The sequence below is a fragment of the Nymphalis io genome, chromosome 4 (genome assembly GCF_905147045.1).
Source record: "Nymphalis io chromosome 4, ilAglIoxx1.1, whole genome shotgun sequence".
Lineage (NCBI taxonomy): Eukaryota > Metazoa > Arthropoda > Insecta > Lepidoptera > Nymphalidae > Nymphalis > Nymphalis io.
Window position 1 is genome coordinate 5,428,768 of NC_065891.1, and position 18,387 is coordinate 5,447,154.

Here is an 18,387-nt window from a genome sequence, read left to right on the forward strand (position 1 = left end):
TTCATTCACCCGCTGCTAAGTGTCAGTGAACATTAATGTTAATTGTCCAAACACCAACACCGCTACGGATTAGATGCAGATTGCACAAAAAGCATAGTTAATTTATGATTATAATTAGCATATTCTGACATACATTAGTACCGGTACTAACTTGGTTAGTTCTTAACCCAAAAACTAATCCTGATAATAGTTCTGTTAAATGGATTTTATGACTCGAGTTACGGTTATCCGATTTGTAGGTGATTGATCAAAACGAAACTTTCGTGTAACAATATAAAGTTACACAAATAGATCAAGTTTGAACGGTATCACTAATCCGCAAAGCGTGTGTGTGTAGGTAAGAGGCGTCAGTAGCGGGGCGTTAACAATGGTTCTTGGAGTAACGGCGACGCCAGTGCGGCCGGTGCGCTCGCGTAGTCATGCTGTGCTCTGCGCGTTGTTCGTGCTTTCTATGTCGCGAGCTTCAGTCTTGTCGCGCCGCTGACGCCCGAAAACCGCCCGCCAAACACAACATGTGTGATAATTTTATACTCAAGAAGGCGGAGGCCTGGGAACCCATGAAATTCATTCGTGGAGCGGCAAGACTCTCAGTACGACACTGGCAGAGCCGGGAACCACTCGCACCTGCTAAATCCCGTGTGCCACCACATAAATCAACCAGCTGTGAACAATTATATCAGCAACCAGTTGAAGACACCGGGCCTTTCGCTATGCGCAAAGCACCCAGCACCGATCGTGTTAAGCAAACCGAACATAAGCCTCTGTTTAAACTTCTAGGGAACTCGCGTTCTAAAAAAAATAACAGTGACTTTCAAGAATCAAATTTCCGTCGAAGCGTTCTAAATTTTAGAAAAAACGAATCTCCGAGTTCTAAAAACATTCACGAAAAATACATACCATTGAAACGAGCTTCATCGCCTCCTGAACATATTTACAGTGAACCAAAGCAATGGAACTCACAATACGATGAATGTTGTCGACCTCCTGTGTATCAAAGCGTTGAAAAAAAGATCGCAGCTAATAAAGAAGCTGCAGATAAAAAGATTTATAATAATCGTCCACCTTGTTATGATGAATTAACTGAGAGACTATCTCATGAAAAGACAAGAAAAGCCAACAATCCCCTTACTGAAGGGGGATTAGCTAATAAAATAACTCAAAATAATAACAAAGTAGTTATTTATTTTGGAGATTCAATAATTAGGAAACACACGGAACAGAAAAAAGAAGAAAATAGACTGAAAGAAATAACGACCCAAAAAGAAGAAGCGATTTACGTAAATCGACAAATAGTTGAGTCTGAGAATTTGGAACCAAACAAAGATGTAGACAAAGGTGGAGGGACTCAATTAGTCTCCGAAGTCGAAGTACCAGAGGCTATTTACTCCGAGATCAAAACGGAAGATGATAAAGAAACTCACGACATTGTGACTGTTAATGATGCTACATATAAAAAAGATATTTTTGAATCTGTGACTCCAGATGGATTTTTAGTAGTAGAGTTTGAAGGTAATTTTGAGAGAGCTCGTCAGTTAGTCGAGCTTGTGCATGGAGGACGTGTTGACCACAACGAGGCGACGGTTTTAGACGAGGATGATCAGTGTGACTGGAGCTTCATTCAAGATTGGAGAAAACGGTTAGTTGATCTCAATTAAATTATTCAAAAATATTTTGATACTTCAAAACAGACACTCTGACCCAGATTGTTACTGCGTAACTCAATCTTAATGAATTCAAATTTACCGTTACTGTGTGACTTAAGATTGTTAATTCTTAATTGTGAGTCCAGGAAACGGTGTTCTAGCACAAATGCATTGTGAACGAATGTTTGCATAAAATACGGCAATTATATAAAATTATTTTATTAGATTGCTGACACACTTTGTTTATTTTGTAATATTCACAGAAAGTATTGCGTTTCATATTGGCATGCGAACAATTCGTAAAGATGATCACGATAGCTGGTTACGTAAATACAGCAGGTAGTTTTGTTTTACAACGAGGTTTCTGGAGAAGCAGCAGCGTGAAAACATTTCGTGTTAATTAAATTGCGATCCTCTGATAGCATTTGTTGTTTTGGTCAACGACCCCGTGCGAGCTTCGCAGTTTATTTGCCCGATTCATTAAGTATTAAATCGCGAATTTTTAAATGTACAACATAATTTACATCTTACATAATAAACAACTGGTAATATAATTATTTCTTGTATCAGTTCACATTAACTGTCTTCCTTTTGTTTCGTCTTTCCCGAGGTATGATTATTGTTGTCTGATCATATAACTTCCTTGGGAATTTTTAACATTTGCAAAAAAAATTATCATTCAAAAATGATTTGTTTCATAACTCACCAAGGGATTATCTTCACTTTCTCGTCCGTCTTATCTAACCAAGTTTAATTATTTTTACCGTTGTAATTAATCCCGTTTTGGAATTCGTCAGTAATTGTGATTTTTTTACGCAGTCTAATTCATCTTGCTTACTTAAATTTAAAGATATCTAACGAACATAAAAACACACCTATGTTATATATACAACGATTCTATTATATTTAATAGATACATTAGTTATAGCATATATTATAAATGCTCATTAATATATGAAACAAACCACAGAAGACTATCAAGGACGGACGTAAACCTTCACATTGTGTTGACACCGGAACGAAATCTTATTCAATCCTGAATATAATTGTATTAGAGTTCAAAATAGCTAAATTTGTTATAGTAGGTCTCACATGTTCACGCATGGCTGCAAACGCTTTACACACACTAATGTAAGCCTTAAGAAACCAACTGCATGGACATAAAAATAAAACATATTTCCAACTTGGTACAGTCCAATCATAATTTTAGTACAAGCTGTTTTAATCTTTGCCTTGCATGAAATAGAATTAATGTTTGCGTAACATTTCGCTTCCAACTTAAAACTATCACACTAAACTACTTTAAACCATATATATATAAAACATTCTTATGAAATCATAAATTCAATTTTCTGCGACGTATCTATCGAGTAGTATTCGATTATAATCGTATAAAATTTAAGTGTGTTTACAAATTCGTTTATATATATGTACCTACTTGTAAAGTGGATAAACAGTTTATCTTTAATAACCCATAACAACTTCAACATAAGATAGAAAATATCGTAAAATATATAAGGACTTAATATTTTAACTATAAATATATAACTAGAAATTATATAATATTGTAAACATTTTTTGAACCAGCCAGATAATAATTGATTACGACTTTTTATTTAGCTCTATTTCAGTACAAGTTATTCTGAAAATATTTAGTCAAATTAGTTTTTTTGAATAATTTCCTAGAAATCAAATAATTATAATTTTATGAGCGCACCCCTTAACACGTCCCTCTCGGAGCGATCTGATTTCTATGCTTTTTTATCTACAACGACCAGAAAAATTGTTTTTTTTTGTATTGCACATATTTTGCAAATTATTTTTAAGAATATAGCATCTAAACAAGGCGCTATTAATTTGTAATCTTCTCGTCTTAATAGCGCTGCAGCGAGTGATTTAAGAAATAAATAACAAATACATATAATATGTTTGAATGGGTGACATGCTACATGAGATGTTGTTTTACGCGAAAAAAAAGTTGTAAAAGCCAAAAGCAATTTGTTTTCACAAAAATAAAACTAAAATGGTTTTAGAAAACACCCTGATGCAGTATTAGATTGTTTGTAAATATAATGAATTGTCTAATTTTTATCTCAATAAATTAAACTATAGGATTCCGACTATAAATAATATATTTATATAAGCCATATATTGTTTTTTTTTTAATCAAATTCTTTTAAGTCTTTACGACAGCTTCGGTGCATCAGGTGTATGATCTACCCCTGCATTCTGAACTTAGTATTTACATATATAATAATAATAATGTCCTCCAGACCGATTTCGGCCACGGCGGCCAATCTCAAGAGCGATTAGCCAACTGCACAGGAGATATTATAGTGCACATGTGTGTGCGCAAACACAGGTGCACTCTCTCTTTCCTCACTCTTATAATCCGATAGGACGGCAATCCGACACGACCGGAAAGAGTTCAGGCGCAGGACCAACGGCTTTATGTGCTTTCCGAGGTACGGGAGTGTACACACTTTCAACTTCCAAACTCCAAGATGCTATTGAGAATTTTCTGACAGAAAAACCCAATAACTTTTTATTGGCCTGACCTGAGAATTGAACCCAAGACCCCCGGGTCTGCGGCCTTACATCAAGCCACTAGACCAACGAGGCAGTCAGTAGTACATACATATATTATATGGAAATGTATGTGTAACAGCCCGAATATCTGCCGGACAATTCCTTCTTCTGTTGTTAAAGGTTTAAAGCCTATTCTACAGATGTCACAATTTACTCCATGCAAATTTCAAACATAAATTTAGCAAATAGAAAACGTCATTTGTTTTTAAGATCAACGTGTTTTCTCCACTAGTATGGGCTTTATTGGTCACTTTCAATTGATTTAGTTAAAAAGAGAGAGATTGGTACGAGTGTTTTGAATATAATTTACATGATGTATCCAAATGTAATAATATCGCAATAGAATAAGTCATTGCCAAGTATTTTTATATTATGCAGTTTTTGACTATTCTGGAGCATTAGTTTCTTGGGTATTTGTTTTTTTTAAATGTTATACCACTGTTTTACTTTTGCAGGAACAATTTCATATGCTTGTAAACGTATTAATGAAAGCGTGTCGTTAACGTGTCTTTGATACAAAAGTACATTTTAACCATCAAGCCTTTTTCGATTGATGGTTTTCGACGAATAAACAGTATCGATCGCGATAATAAGTTGTTTTCACGAAATGTCAATGTAAAATGAACAGTAAACCAATACAGGTAGCGTTCATAGGTACTTATGATTCTTGTCGGATATTCTTTTTACATAAAAAGTGGGCAGTGCAAAGTATTCTAGGAGTTAGCGTTTCATAACAAATTAAATATTGCAAATGCAATAATGAAAAATGAACAAGATTCTGATGGCGAGATTATAAAGAACATTGCTGACATTTTATTATTTTTGTATATTTTATAAATAAATGTATTTACCAAATTGTGTAAAAATAAACAAATTGAAATTACGACGGGTAATTTAAATAAAACAGGATTACATTTCGATTTAACTTTTGAAATTAAACAGTTAAAGAAAATAAGCAGAAAGCGAAATAATTCTGATTAAATTTCTGACATGTCTGCACGACAGATCCTCGAAATATCATATATACGAAATTAAACCGTCAATCTCAATCAGCAGTGAAGGGCAATTATATATAAGTACATTTATACATACAAAAGTCCTTGCTATACGTGAAAATTTTTTGGGACAATATTTGGGAATAATAAAACGAAGATGTAAATTCGTTATTATGAAAATATACTCAGTATACAATAAGATTGTCTCCTGACCAATTTTGGTCAAGACAGCCAGTCTCTAGAGACTAGCCAATTACATGGCAATCGCAGGTGTACTTTCTATTCCTTTACTCCTGTGATCCGTTGAGAGTGAATTTAAGTGCAGAATCAACGTCTTACCGTGCTTTCCTAGGCACTGCCTATTTTCAAACTCGAAGCTACTGCAGAGAATTTCTAGCCCAATGGCCCAAGCCGGGATTCGAACCCAGGACCTCGGGATCAGCTGGTTTATAGTTACCCAACAGACCGAGGATACAGTCAATATTATATTGAGAATATACGAGTATTATAACTTACAGTATTGCAAAGAAAACATAAAATGGATTATATTAAATTTCAAATGATAATTACAACAATAACCTTACACATACAATAAAGTAATTTCTAACTATTGTTAATAGTTATAATATGATATATTGAAAATGAAACTTTTTCCGCTTCCAAACAAAGTTACAACTCAAACGATAAGTACGTACATAGCTCGGTAGCGCTTTTTATTTTGGAATGCTTGCTTTACATACACCATTATTTTAGCCTAACTCTTATTATATTAATGAAATAAAATATAGCCTTCTGGATAAAGTGCCTTTCTAATCGGCTCAGTAGTTCAGAGTCAATCAACTACTAACAAACAAATCTTTTTTCCTTATAATATTAGTATAGAAATAATGTTATATGTAAAACAATCAATTTTAAAAATCGTATGTACAGAGCTTGTGACAATTTCTAATGAAGGCGAATAGGAAATTCAGCTGTCTTTATAAAGATTATTTCCCGCGGTTACATAACAATGTTCACATGCCTCATAAGAAACGCACTTCCATTTAACATTCATGCTTCCTGCGTCTGATGATGATGGCCGTCTATTCGTGTTTTTCCACTTTCGTTTTTATCCAACACTTGTCTTGTACGTAATGTGTGTATTAGTATTTACTTATTTACAGATGTAATCTCGAGTTAATTTAAATTAATCGTTTTCTCAAATTCATAATTAATTATGTAATTCGTCTTTGTACTACATATTCAGGCAAGATTGCTCAGTAGATATAAATTGCGAAATCTGAAGTGAGTTCGGAGGCTCCATTGCACTGCTTCCTGATAATAATAAACCTAAATTTAAACGCAACGTAACGTTATCTGTAGATGTCCCACTGCTGCATTCCACCACGCTGCGGTCTTGTGTATACAAATGTGGCAGATTTTTATCCAACACAAGTAGGTCTTCTCAAGATGTTTCCTTGTTCGCTGAGCACGAGAATATGGCGGTTGATTGGTGATAGGTTTTGAACCACCAGTTATTGGTTAAGATAACGCTAGTCCAACCACTGGACCATTTCAGCTCTCATAAATGTGTCAAAATAAATTTAAACATGCGGATCCAATATTCCAGTCAGCGATACAGAAGTGTGATGAACCGCGTCGTGATAGCTAAATAGTATTAGGGTAACAATTCTACTAATTTATAATGGTTACGATACGTTCCCGATTAAATTCCAATCCAACTTTCACTATGCTATATATATTCAGATCGGCACTTAACCGATATGAGGTTATCATATACTTTCATATCAAAACGAAACTTAAGTGTTAACTTTTAAGTCAATAGTAGATTAAAAATTAAATTGAAGAATAGGAAAACGGAGAAACGGCAACGATTACACTCCGATTCGATTGCGGTAAAGTGACAATTTGTTAGTAGAATTGGTCCCCAGATCAGATATGAGGTATAAAAATATACATATATATATATAGTTAGTATATACATAGTTTGTATAAAAATATTGTTTACGAGATGTTTCGAAAATATCTTATAATGTTTAAGTAAAAGTACGAGAAAAAAAGTGAACCAAACAATAAACTGTTTTGCTTACAAAAAAAGCTGTATCTTAAACAAACCGTTAAAAGTAAGGATGTTTGAATTATAGATATTTTAACTACGTGTCAAAGAAATGATTGCTAATTAACAAAAAAAAAACATAAAGTTACAAACCGTCATTTATAACGAGAGTAATTCACGGAACAGTTGCACAGTCGTGAAACTAAAGGACATTAGGTCGATTCGTTGCGGGCATCGGATGCGCCCGCGCAAATTCGTCACACGACCGCGGTTATCACTGAGATAGGTATTGTTATAATACCGTTATATGTTTATTACTTGAACTTACCACATAAATTGTTTTAAATAACATTCTATATAATAGCGAAATATGCTAAACTAAACGTCACTAATAAGCAAATTCGTTTTTCTGATTCCTGGTATGAATCCCTCGATGTTATTTATTACAATCAAATAATATATAAAATAAGTAACAGCTGGTAAATGTCTCACTGCTGGGCAATGATCTCCCTTAAGAGAAGGTTTAGCGCCCATTCCACAATTCTGCTGTAATTCGGTTGGTGGAAATTTTATTTGAGAAAGAAATGCAGGTTTTTTACGATGCCAAGCATGACATATAATAACTGAGTACTTGTTAAAACATTGGTATTTATATCATAATGGGAAAAACTTTTAAACTTGAATAAGAAGAAGTTATTATTAACGTATATTCTAAATTTTTGTATGTATTTTTTATAGGATAAAAAAATATACACAATGAAATATATAGAAGCAGTGATATATATATAAATCAAAACGATGGCAGAGTCTATTGTCGTGAAGTTCCATTAAAAATTTTACTTGTAAAAACCCTGTAACTTGGTAAGAATGCTGCAGTTTAGTTACGATCGTCTAAGAACTCAGATTTATTTCGTTTTAAGAATATAAGAATAACTTTCATGACGTATAGTCGAATTTTCATCGGTACAATATCGATACCGTGAGGGAATTGATTATATTTTGTAAATAAGGACTCAGTCTCCCACGTTTTTTAATTGCTAATTACATTCTACTTAACGTCACTCTTCGCCAATAGATGACATAGTCAACGGGCCACGTTTTGAGTGCTTTTATGCAAAGGTATGACAAAGAACTATATAATCCAATTAAATCAATATTTATGTATATGTATATCTGTGTAATAATTGTTATTATACGTTATTGATACGGCTATAGCCGAGATGGCCTAGTGGTTAGAACACTAGCATCCTAACCGATGATTGTGGATTCAAGCCCGGGCAAGTACCACTGAATTTTCATGTGCTTAATTTGTGTTTATAATTCATCTCGTGCTTGACGTTGAAGGAAAACATCGTGAGGAAATCTGTATGTGTCTAACTCCTGAAATTCTGCCACATGTGTATTCTACCTTACTCTTACTACTGTGGGATAAGTTCCAAAAATTTCTCCTCAAAAACGGAGAGGAGGCCTTAGCTCAGCAGTGGGACATTTACAGGTTGTTAAGAACTAAGATGCTTTGTACCTTGTGCCTGTAATTATACTGTGAGTGAGTACTCACACTTCAAACCGGAACAATACAATACTAAGTATTGCTGTTCAGCGGTATAATATATGATGAGAGGGTGGAACCTAACGAGCTGGGCTTGCACAACATCCCATTTAACAAAGGTAAATGATAAATAATAAAGCTTAAATATATGGAATCGCTCAGGAGTCCTTGAGTTGCATTAAACTTGTTCATTAATTATATAAATAACGCACTCGAATCCGCAATATTGTTTCTTAATGCATTAAGACGCCTGACGCGAGGTGCAATGCTCTCAATCGTATGTTAAGATCTTCATAACCAGACGGTTGACCTCGATCAGTCGTAAATTGCAATAAGAAGCCGTTAAATTTATATATAGTTTTGTAAAATAAAGACATTATTTTTGTACTATTCCTTAATTAAACTAACTACGATTATTTTTTTTAATAATAATTAAAGTATTGTCATCAATGTTAAAAACTGCTACTACTACTTTTAGTGTTTTTGTGAATATCGTTTATGAAACCATTCATTTGCGTATTGGCTTACAAAAAGATATTGAAAACATTTGATTAATATTCAACTAATAATACATTTCTAAATTCTAATTCGACCAACTAGATCATGTTCCACTACTTTCTTATTGCCTCGGTTCATATTCGCTGAAATGGTCTTGTGCGTTTTTGTTAAAACACGTGAGATCTCGGAGACGGATGCAAATCTGGGCAAGCATCAGGGACTATACATGTGCTTAATGTATGTTTGTAGCTCATCTTATGCTTGGCTGTGAAGGAAAATATCGTGATACATATATACATATGTTGGATGATATTTTTTCATAAGTGTATAATACACCATAAACAATCGCCATTTGAACGGCGCGGCGTGGTGAAATAAGTGCGTGACAAATCTTCGGCCTCTGCTTAGTAAAGATACATTTTCATTCCTTCTTCTCCTTCTGTTTCAATTAATTTAAAGTTTCAATTTTGGGGCTTATTTGAAGCATTATAATTGTATATTGTTTTTTATTTCTAATATCAAAAATTGATTTCAGGCCATCAAGTGGATGCAGGCCGTCTGAAGAAGGTGCGTGGTGCGCGAGCGTGTCAGGAGCGCGCGCGTTGCGCGTACGTGTAGCAGGTGCAGCAGCTGCGCATGCGCGCCGTCTCTCACCGCCGCCGCACGCGCACCGCGCTACCACGCCGCCTCCACCGGCGGAACCACCTTCAAAACGTATGATATTTTTATCATTAATCAATAAGAAAGCCGGCGTTGATTCAAGAATAATAACAATGCCCGTTTTTTATGGAATTACTAATATTCCTATTTACTTCCACTTAAGCGTGCCTGTGTTAGGAGTCGGGACGACAATAGCCCAAGGGTCGGGAACGAACCTACGATTTTTACATAGTAAGCCATTGAACTATTGAATCTTTAAAATTAGATATAAATTAACGGCAAACGAGTTTTTTTTACATAAAATTGTTTATATGCATTTCATTCACACGTAAAAATACAAAAATAAATGTTTACTTGTATGAATGTTTTATCCAGATAAGTATGTTAATTTTCATGGTTATTCATTTTTAACCTTAAATATAAATGAGATACATAAAAGTACATATCTATCGTTCTTTACATGAATTAAATAGTTCTTATAATTCATTCCATGCTCTGCGGTAAACGAAAACATCGTGAGGAGACCCGCATTTGTTGGATGAAAATCTGTCAACTAATCCGCACCAGAGCAGCGTAGTTCAAAGTTCCAAACCCTCCTCATAAAGCAGTGGAGGCCTTGACCCAGCAGTGGGACATTTACATGCTATAATTTGTTATTTCTCGTTAAAAATAATTAGATAATTAATACTGCCATTGTTATATTGTTAAAATCTGTATCATATTCAAAAGATATAAAATGAAATTAGTTTATTATAAATACGTAATACTCTTCTTATTTTAAAGTTAAAAAAAAATTAAAGCGAAGATAATAACAAAGGTTAACGAACGGCAATCGGGGCAAGGATGGTGAATAAATTATAAATAAATAGCTACGCGTCACGAGATCTCACGAGTAAAATTAAGGTTTTTATTGTGATAAATTCACCATCAAGCCTAGAACTCTATCCGTCTGTACATACAGTGCACGTACATGTACCATGTATGTACAGCAGCTCTATGTTATTTTCTATTCATGCGTTTATTCAAATATCTTATAATGTATTCAAAACTATTTAAGCCAAATTGGAACGTGTAAATGGTTATTTATAATAACAGCCTAAAATTCAATATTTTATTCAACTTGACCTCTTAGAAGTATGAATATATTTTTAAAACATAAAGGTTTATTGTATGTATGATGTTGTGGAATTTTCTGTAGACATCTATGAACTAAAAAAGTACAAATCTTATTTTCATGAATAACAAGTTACACTTTCGAAGCTTTCACTTGGAAAGCTATTCACATTTTTTTATAGTATAGGTAGGCGGATGAGCCATTGGGTCACCTGATGGTAAGTGGTTACTAACGCCCATAGACTTACATCGCCAATGCGCGACTAACCTTGGGAACAATAATACCAATACTGCTGTTTTGATAGCTGATGAGTGGGTGGTACTAGCCAAGCTTGCACAAAGCCCTACCACCAGTTTATCCTCGTTCTTTATTCCTTCAAAAAGCAATATCGTTAAATATTTACAACATATAAGTATATTGTTATGATGACGGTTATTGCTTGAATCCTATAAAACAAGCAAATAAATAAGTCGTTCTTTGTTATAATAGTGTAACTTTAGGCTTAAAACTTAATTGTAAAAGTGGGTACATATTTTTTTTATTATACCATATTATTATACCAGCCAATGCTGTTCCTGCCCAATCCTTTTGAGACTATTTTGTTATATGGGATTTCTAAAAATATAATTATGCTTAAAAAACTAGAAAAATAATTTTTAATCAAGAGATACTATATGAGCTAAGAAAATTAATAGCAACTAAATATGGCACATAGAAAGAAATAGGAATAGAATTATTTCAAATTCGTGGATAAGATTAGAAATTACACTTGCAAGTATTAGATTTTATTAACATTATTTTGGATTTTATGTGTATTTTTCTTTGTGAACATAATATATTTAGTTGCCGAACTTGGGCTTTGACAGAAAAACTAATGAATGAGTGTCGACATAAAAATCATATAAAGTGGATACAATTTTTTTTTACATATAACTTTTATATTACTATATTTGATATTTTTAGGTAGGAAAGGAGTATGTTAATATGTTGCTTATTTGAGGAATTACATAATAGCGATTAGGATCTGTAGTTTTCAAAGTTTATAAACGCCCAAAAATCGCGGCTTATATTGTACAGCGTATTAACAAAGTAAAAGCGAATACTTAGATTATTTTAACCGTACGAAGTCACTACAGCCGGTTGATAAATAAAATAAAGAACTCAATCTCGCTACATGTTTATAATTATATCGACATCTTGTTGTCATCGTCGATTTTGTCGTGAAATGTAAAAAGTGTAAATTGTAACAATCGTGAGTAATTTCCCAAGCTGAATGAAAACCGTCGCTTTCCATCTCGAAGGAAATCTAATGTTTTTTTTTTATTTAAAAGTGAACTCGAGTGGTGCAATGTCGATGATAGTTGATTGTAAGATGCGAAAACTTGTAATTGTTCGTAATTTTTGTTTGTGTATTAATAAATTACAAATTCTTCTTTCTCTATTCTTTCTAAATTTAAATTTTCTTTTAAAATTATAAATTCTTCTTAGTCCATGGATTTTATGACGAGATTCAAATTTGACAGTGACTTCAATAGACATATATATAGATTATACTAAAACAAGCTGATATCCGCGGTTTCGTTCGCGTAAATGTTTATTTGTGGTATAAAACATTTTTCTGTATAATATTTATTGTAACTTACATAAATCATAAGTGTACAATTACAAAAACACTGCAGTTATCGAATTACAATAACAACTTACTTGAATGCCGGTTACTTAAATTACATTGATATATTTGCTAAAGAAGAACCTGACTAATTTCGAATATTAAGAAGAAGTTACGGAATTGTGAATTTATTTTAAATCTGTAGTTAAAAATAAAAGATTTCGGGTTTACTTATAAATGTTATTTAGCGGGTATTCAGCTAATAAGATTTCCCTGTTTCTATTTTCATTGCTTTGTCATTCAAAAAAAGAAAACAGCGTTGCTTAACAGACATATTTAATAAACATTTATTGGTATAGCCATTTGTTTCAAGATCATTGTAATATTTAATTCACCTGAAACTAAAGTACCTAATCAATAAATTAATGAGTTACATAGTTTATGTCCAGTGAGGCGAGCGGGTAACAGTTAGTATATACGAGTATATAAATAAAACACAGTTGCTTGTCCACGTTTGAGACAAATGGGCCTATTAAGTCTTGCCCCTTGTCTTAATTAATTATAAGGACCAGAAAGGGCTGCCAGAACAGAGTTCAATAAATTATTTGCATACAGCTACTTTTTATGAACGTATGAAGCTGAACAGTAGACTAAATGTGGTAATAATCGAACATGCATATTTGTAAAAAATTTTTTTGCCTAAGATAGTTTGCTCCTTAGGAACAGTAATATAAATTCTATAAAAGGAAGTACAGAGTGTCTTGTTTTACGTTTTTTTTTTGTATGTAGCTGCTACATTTAAAAAAAATAATCACGAAAAAATGAACGGAACAAAATCAGCAGGTATGTAAGCGTACCGAATATACATATATATTATCACAACTTCGTCGTCCACTGTTGGACATAGGCCTCTCCACTGCCAATCACTTTGCGTATATCGTCACTCAGTGAGATTATTTATTTAATTTATAGTATTTTTTTAATTAAAAAGAATCATGGGCACTTGATGGTCAGAATATATCAATCAATCAATCAATCAACAGCCAATCGTTGTCCACTGCTGAACATAGGCCTCTCCCAAGGTGCGCCAAAGCTCCCTGTCCTCCGCCTTCCGCATCCAGTTGGTGCCCGCCACCTTCTTAAGGTCGTCGGTCCACCTGGCTGGAGGGCGCCCTACGCTGCGCTTGCCGATTCGCGGTCTCCACTCTAGGACTCGTCTGCTCCAACGGCCATCGGTCCTACGACATACGTGACCAGCCCACTGCCACTTCAGCCTGCTAATTTTGCAAGCTATGTCGGTGACTCCGGTTCTTTTCCGGATAATCTCATTTCTGATCTTATCCTTCAAAGATACTCCGAGCATAGCTCGCTCCATAGCACGCTGAGCGACTTTGAATTTGTGGACTAGTCCCGCAGTTAGTGTCCACGTTTCGGCACCGTATGTCATGGCAGGTAAGACGCATTGGTTGAAGACTTTCGTCTTCAAACATAAACTAAATGGACGCTCGATGAGGCTGGACCATCACCTCGCCGAATTAGAAGTAGAGTTAAGTCATATAAACTGGCATATACTGGGGTTATCTGAAGTCCGAAGACAGGGGGAGGACACGATAACTCTAGAGTCCGGTAACTTACTCTACTTCCGCGAAGGTGATAACCTCTCCCAGGGTGGTGTCGGTTTTCTAGTCAAAAAGGATCTCATTAGCAGCATTGTGGAAATCAGTAGTGTGTCGAACCGGGTAGCGTACCTTGTCCTAAAACTTTCCGACAGGTACTCCCTGAAGGTTGTACAGGTATATGCGCCGACTTCGACATACTCTGATGATGTGGTCGAAGCGATGTACGAGGACATCGCAAAGGCCCTCAACGACACCTCGAGGGCCCACTACAATGTTGTTATGGGAGACTTTAATGCTAAAGTGGGAGTACAAGATAGCGGTGAATCGAAAGTCGGACCTTACGGCTTGGGCTGCAGAAATCACAGGGGGCAAATGCTGGTAAACTTTCTCGAAGCGCAGGGGCTTTTTTTGATGAATTCTTTCTTTCAAAAGAAGCCTCAGAGGAGGTGGACCTGGCGAAGCCCCGATAACGTGACAAGGAACGAGATAGACTTTATCATTTCGAATAAAAGGCACATATTTAGAGATGTTTCAGTGATCAACAGGTTTAATACCGGAAGTGATCACCGCTTGGTTCGAGGCACTCTAAATATCAACTTAAAAGCCGAAAGATCGAGAATGATGAGGTCTACTCTCCGACCTACCATGCTCCAAGCTGCTCAAGGCTCCGAAAAGTTCCAAATGGAACTTCAAAATCAATTCACCGCGTTGGAAACCATAAGCAGCATTGATGAGAGAACCGACACGCTGGTCAAAATACTGCAAAACACATCCCGCAAGTGTTTTCCGCCACAGAGAAGAGACAACGCACCAAAACTCTCTGCTGAGACACTCGAGCTCATGAGAAAACGACGAGAACTACCATCGTTTTTGTCAGATAAGGCCTTAAACCGAACAATAAAAACGCTGACGCGACGCGATCTCCGACGCTCCAATACCCGTGCCATCAAGGCTGCGATTGAGCAAAATCGGGGATCGAAAGTGTTCGCTCGCAAGTTTGGGAGGCCGCGTCTGACAAAACTTAAAACTGAAAATGGTGGGGTCGTTACCTCTAGGCCTGAGATTATCGGAGAAGTAGAGAGGTTTTATGGGCAGTTGTTCTCTTCAAGATCGGATAAACCCATGGGAATCAGTATTGATGACCAGCGCGCCCCTCTTATGCGCCATTACTCCGAGGAGCTCCCGGTCGTTGACCAAGGAGAGATTAGGGCGGCTCTAGAACAGCTTAAAAACAACAAATCTCCGGGAGATGACGGAATCACAACAGAGTTGCTTAAGGCAGGCGGGACTCCGGTCCTGAAAGAGCTAGCAAGCCTCTTTAATTCCGTCATCCAACATGGCAAGACCCCGGAAACGTGGAGCGGGAGTGAGGTGGTACTGTTTTTCAAGAAAGGTGATAAAACCCTCTTGAAAAACTACAGACCAATCTCCCTCCTGAGTCACGTGTATAAGCTGTTCTCAAGAGTCGTCACGAACCGTCTCGCCAGACGACTTGACGAGTTCCAGCCCCCAGAGCAAGCCGGCTTTCGATCAGGCTACAGCACCGTGGACCACATCCATACTGTTCGGCAGATTGTGCAGAAGACCGAAGAGTACAATCAGCCGCTGTGTATGGCATTTGTGGACTACGAGAAAGCCTTCGACTCCATCGAAACCTGGGCAGTGCTCGACTCATTGCAGAGATGTCATATCGATTGGAGATATATCGAGGTACTGAGATGTCTGTACAACGCCGCTACAATGACTGTCCACATCCAGGACTGTAAGACGAAGGCGATCCAATTGCGCAGAGGGGTGAGACAGGGGGATGTAATATCCCCGAAACTATTCACCAACGCGTTGGAAGACGTTTTCAAAACGCTGGATTGGACTAGGTATGGAGTCAATGTAAACGGCGAGTACATCTCACACCTTCGATTTGCCGACGATATCGTCATCATAGCAGAGTCGCTGGAACAACTCACCGAAATGCTGCGTAGCCTAGGCGAGTCTTCCCGGTGTGTCGGTCTCGGCATGAACTTGGACAAGACCAAGGTCATGTTCAGAATATATGTCTCTATTTAATTGAAATAAAATATTTATTTGTTTTGCAAGTCTTTTCTTTGAATCAAGATTTCAATAAAGTCTTAAATTTTACTGTTTTCTTTTCGAATAATTCGTGTCTAGACCAGCCCTGTGTTAGCTAATCAATACGTCTTTACTCGCATTAAAATAGATGAGACAAGATAGCGGCGGCTTTGATCATTATTGAAGTATTTATTGATGTTGGTCAACTCGTAGCTGGACTTTACAACTGTCGGCTTACAAATTTATTACCTAGGCCATATGATATCACTTCAAATATGATATTTATATTCAACTACCTTGCTGATTTAGCGGTTAATTTTAAGGTTGCAGATGCTGTGGTCCTAGATTAATATCCAGGCTTGGGACGGTAAAAAGTTATTGATTGTCAATAACTTTATAACACCCTTGCCTGTTATATATATGCCCAAAGATGTGGCATAACTCTTTCCGGTTGTAACGGATTAGCCATTCCATATCGTTTATATCGACACGCAAGACATATTATAGTGCACAACTGTGTACGTCACTCTCACACCTGATGGGACGGCAATCCGACAATACAGGAAAAATTCAGACGCAGAACCAACGACATGATGTGCTGTCCGAGGCACAAGAGTGAATATATATCAAATTTACAGACTGCAACTGAGATTCTTCGATAGAAAAACATATTAACTTGTTATTGGCCTGACGTCCTTGGTTCAATCCTCCTGATCTGCTGCCTTATATCGACTAAACCAACGAGGCACTTGAATAATATAAATTTCAAGCAAATAACGTTTTACAAAACGTTATAAGTTGTTTATTTATATCACCTATTTAAATAAAACATTCGAACAAAGATAAAGGTCCCAAGTTTCTAGCGAACACGTTGTTTGATGGAGTATATTTAATTCCACCCGTTATTTTACATGCGCCTTCAGCCGGTAACTGTTACTCATTAAAAGTTTATCGTGTCTCCGAGGTAAAGAACGCGGAAATTCCATACCTATGATAACTACCTAATGGAATTGTTAAATTAAATTTAAACTTATTATTAGCGGATTGAAACTGAATTTATGACTGTTCACTCGTAACATTTTCATTTCCTATAATATAAAGAAGACTGACCTAGGATATAACATTTCAACGTCGTGCCGAGTTGCCAGAATAAAATACATTTTCTTATTGATTTCGTGTTTTGCATAAAATATCACACACTTATATACACAACAATAATTTTATATAATTCTTTGTCTTCATTTATCTTCTAGCAAATGTGGAAGATCAGCCCCCTACGTCTCCAGAGGCACCAACCGCTGCACAACTGAAGCCAGTGAGCGCTGTTTCTCAAATCACTGTAGCCAGTTCCCCAGTGCGTAGTGCTCCAGTACAGAGCAGCTATGCACTGGAAAGACGAACCAAGCATGACCATCGGCCTGTGGAGACCGCGCCAGTGCAGGTGACATACATTATCAAATGTTGTAAATAATTTGCATCGCCAACTTCCAAGTCTCTACATAATACGATCTATGATACCAAGAATTTAATTTATTTTTCTGGGGTGTATTTACGCTTTCTTTGAGCGCAAATTGTTCTGTTAATGTATCGTGTAAAAGAGATCATATGTAAGATCAATCGGTTTCAAATTTTCAAGTGTTGATGATGAGAAGAAACTATATAATACTACAGTGGATATCTAGAACAACATGGTAAAAGAATTTTATTATCATGTTAAACTATAAGAATCAATCAGTGTAGATTGAAACAAAATATATATATTTTTATTATATATTTTCAATGCTACGTAAAGAAATCCCTTTTATCTCTGGTGTTTTTATCCTAAATGAATATGTATATCTTATTAATTCTTTTTTGCCTTTTTCTTGTTATCGATTGAAACTGTATAAAACAATTTTCGATAGATCTTTGATATTACTAGAGTTATGGTGTTTAGAGGCGATAAATCCACCTCGAAGACAGATGTAACTGTTATTGACCAAGCAACA

General features: G+C 35.8%; 1 protein-coding gene across 2 annotated transcripts in view; it reads left to right on the top strand.

The window, feature by feature from the left end:
• The window catches only part of LOC126781812 (ankyrin repeat and BTB/POZ domain-containing protein 2), a 56,105-nt gene that overhangs the window by 26,624 nt on the left and 11,094 nt on the right, over positions 1-18,387 (top strand). The window contains exons 1-3 of one of the 2 annotated variants that reach the window (XM_050506865.1): positions 417-1,636; positions 9,866-10,044; positions 17,653-17,840. In XM_050506865.1, coding sequence (XP_050362822.1) covers positions 420-1,636; positions 9,866-10,044; positions 17,653-17,840 — 1,584 coding nt within the window. In that variant the 5' untranslated portion in view covers positions 417-419. Of the gene's footprint in view, positions 1-416; positions 1,637-9,865; positions 10,045-17,652; positions 17,841-18,387 lie in introns of those variants that run through there. The other variant, XM_050506866.1, reaches the window with a different exon arrangement.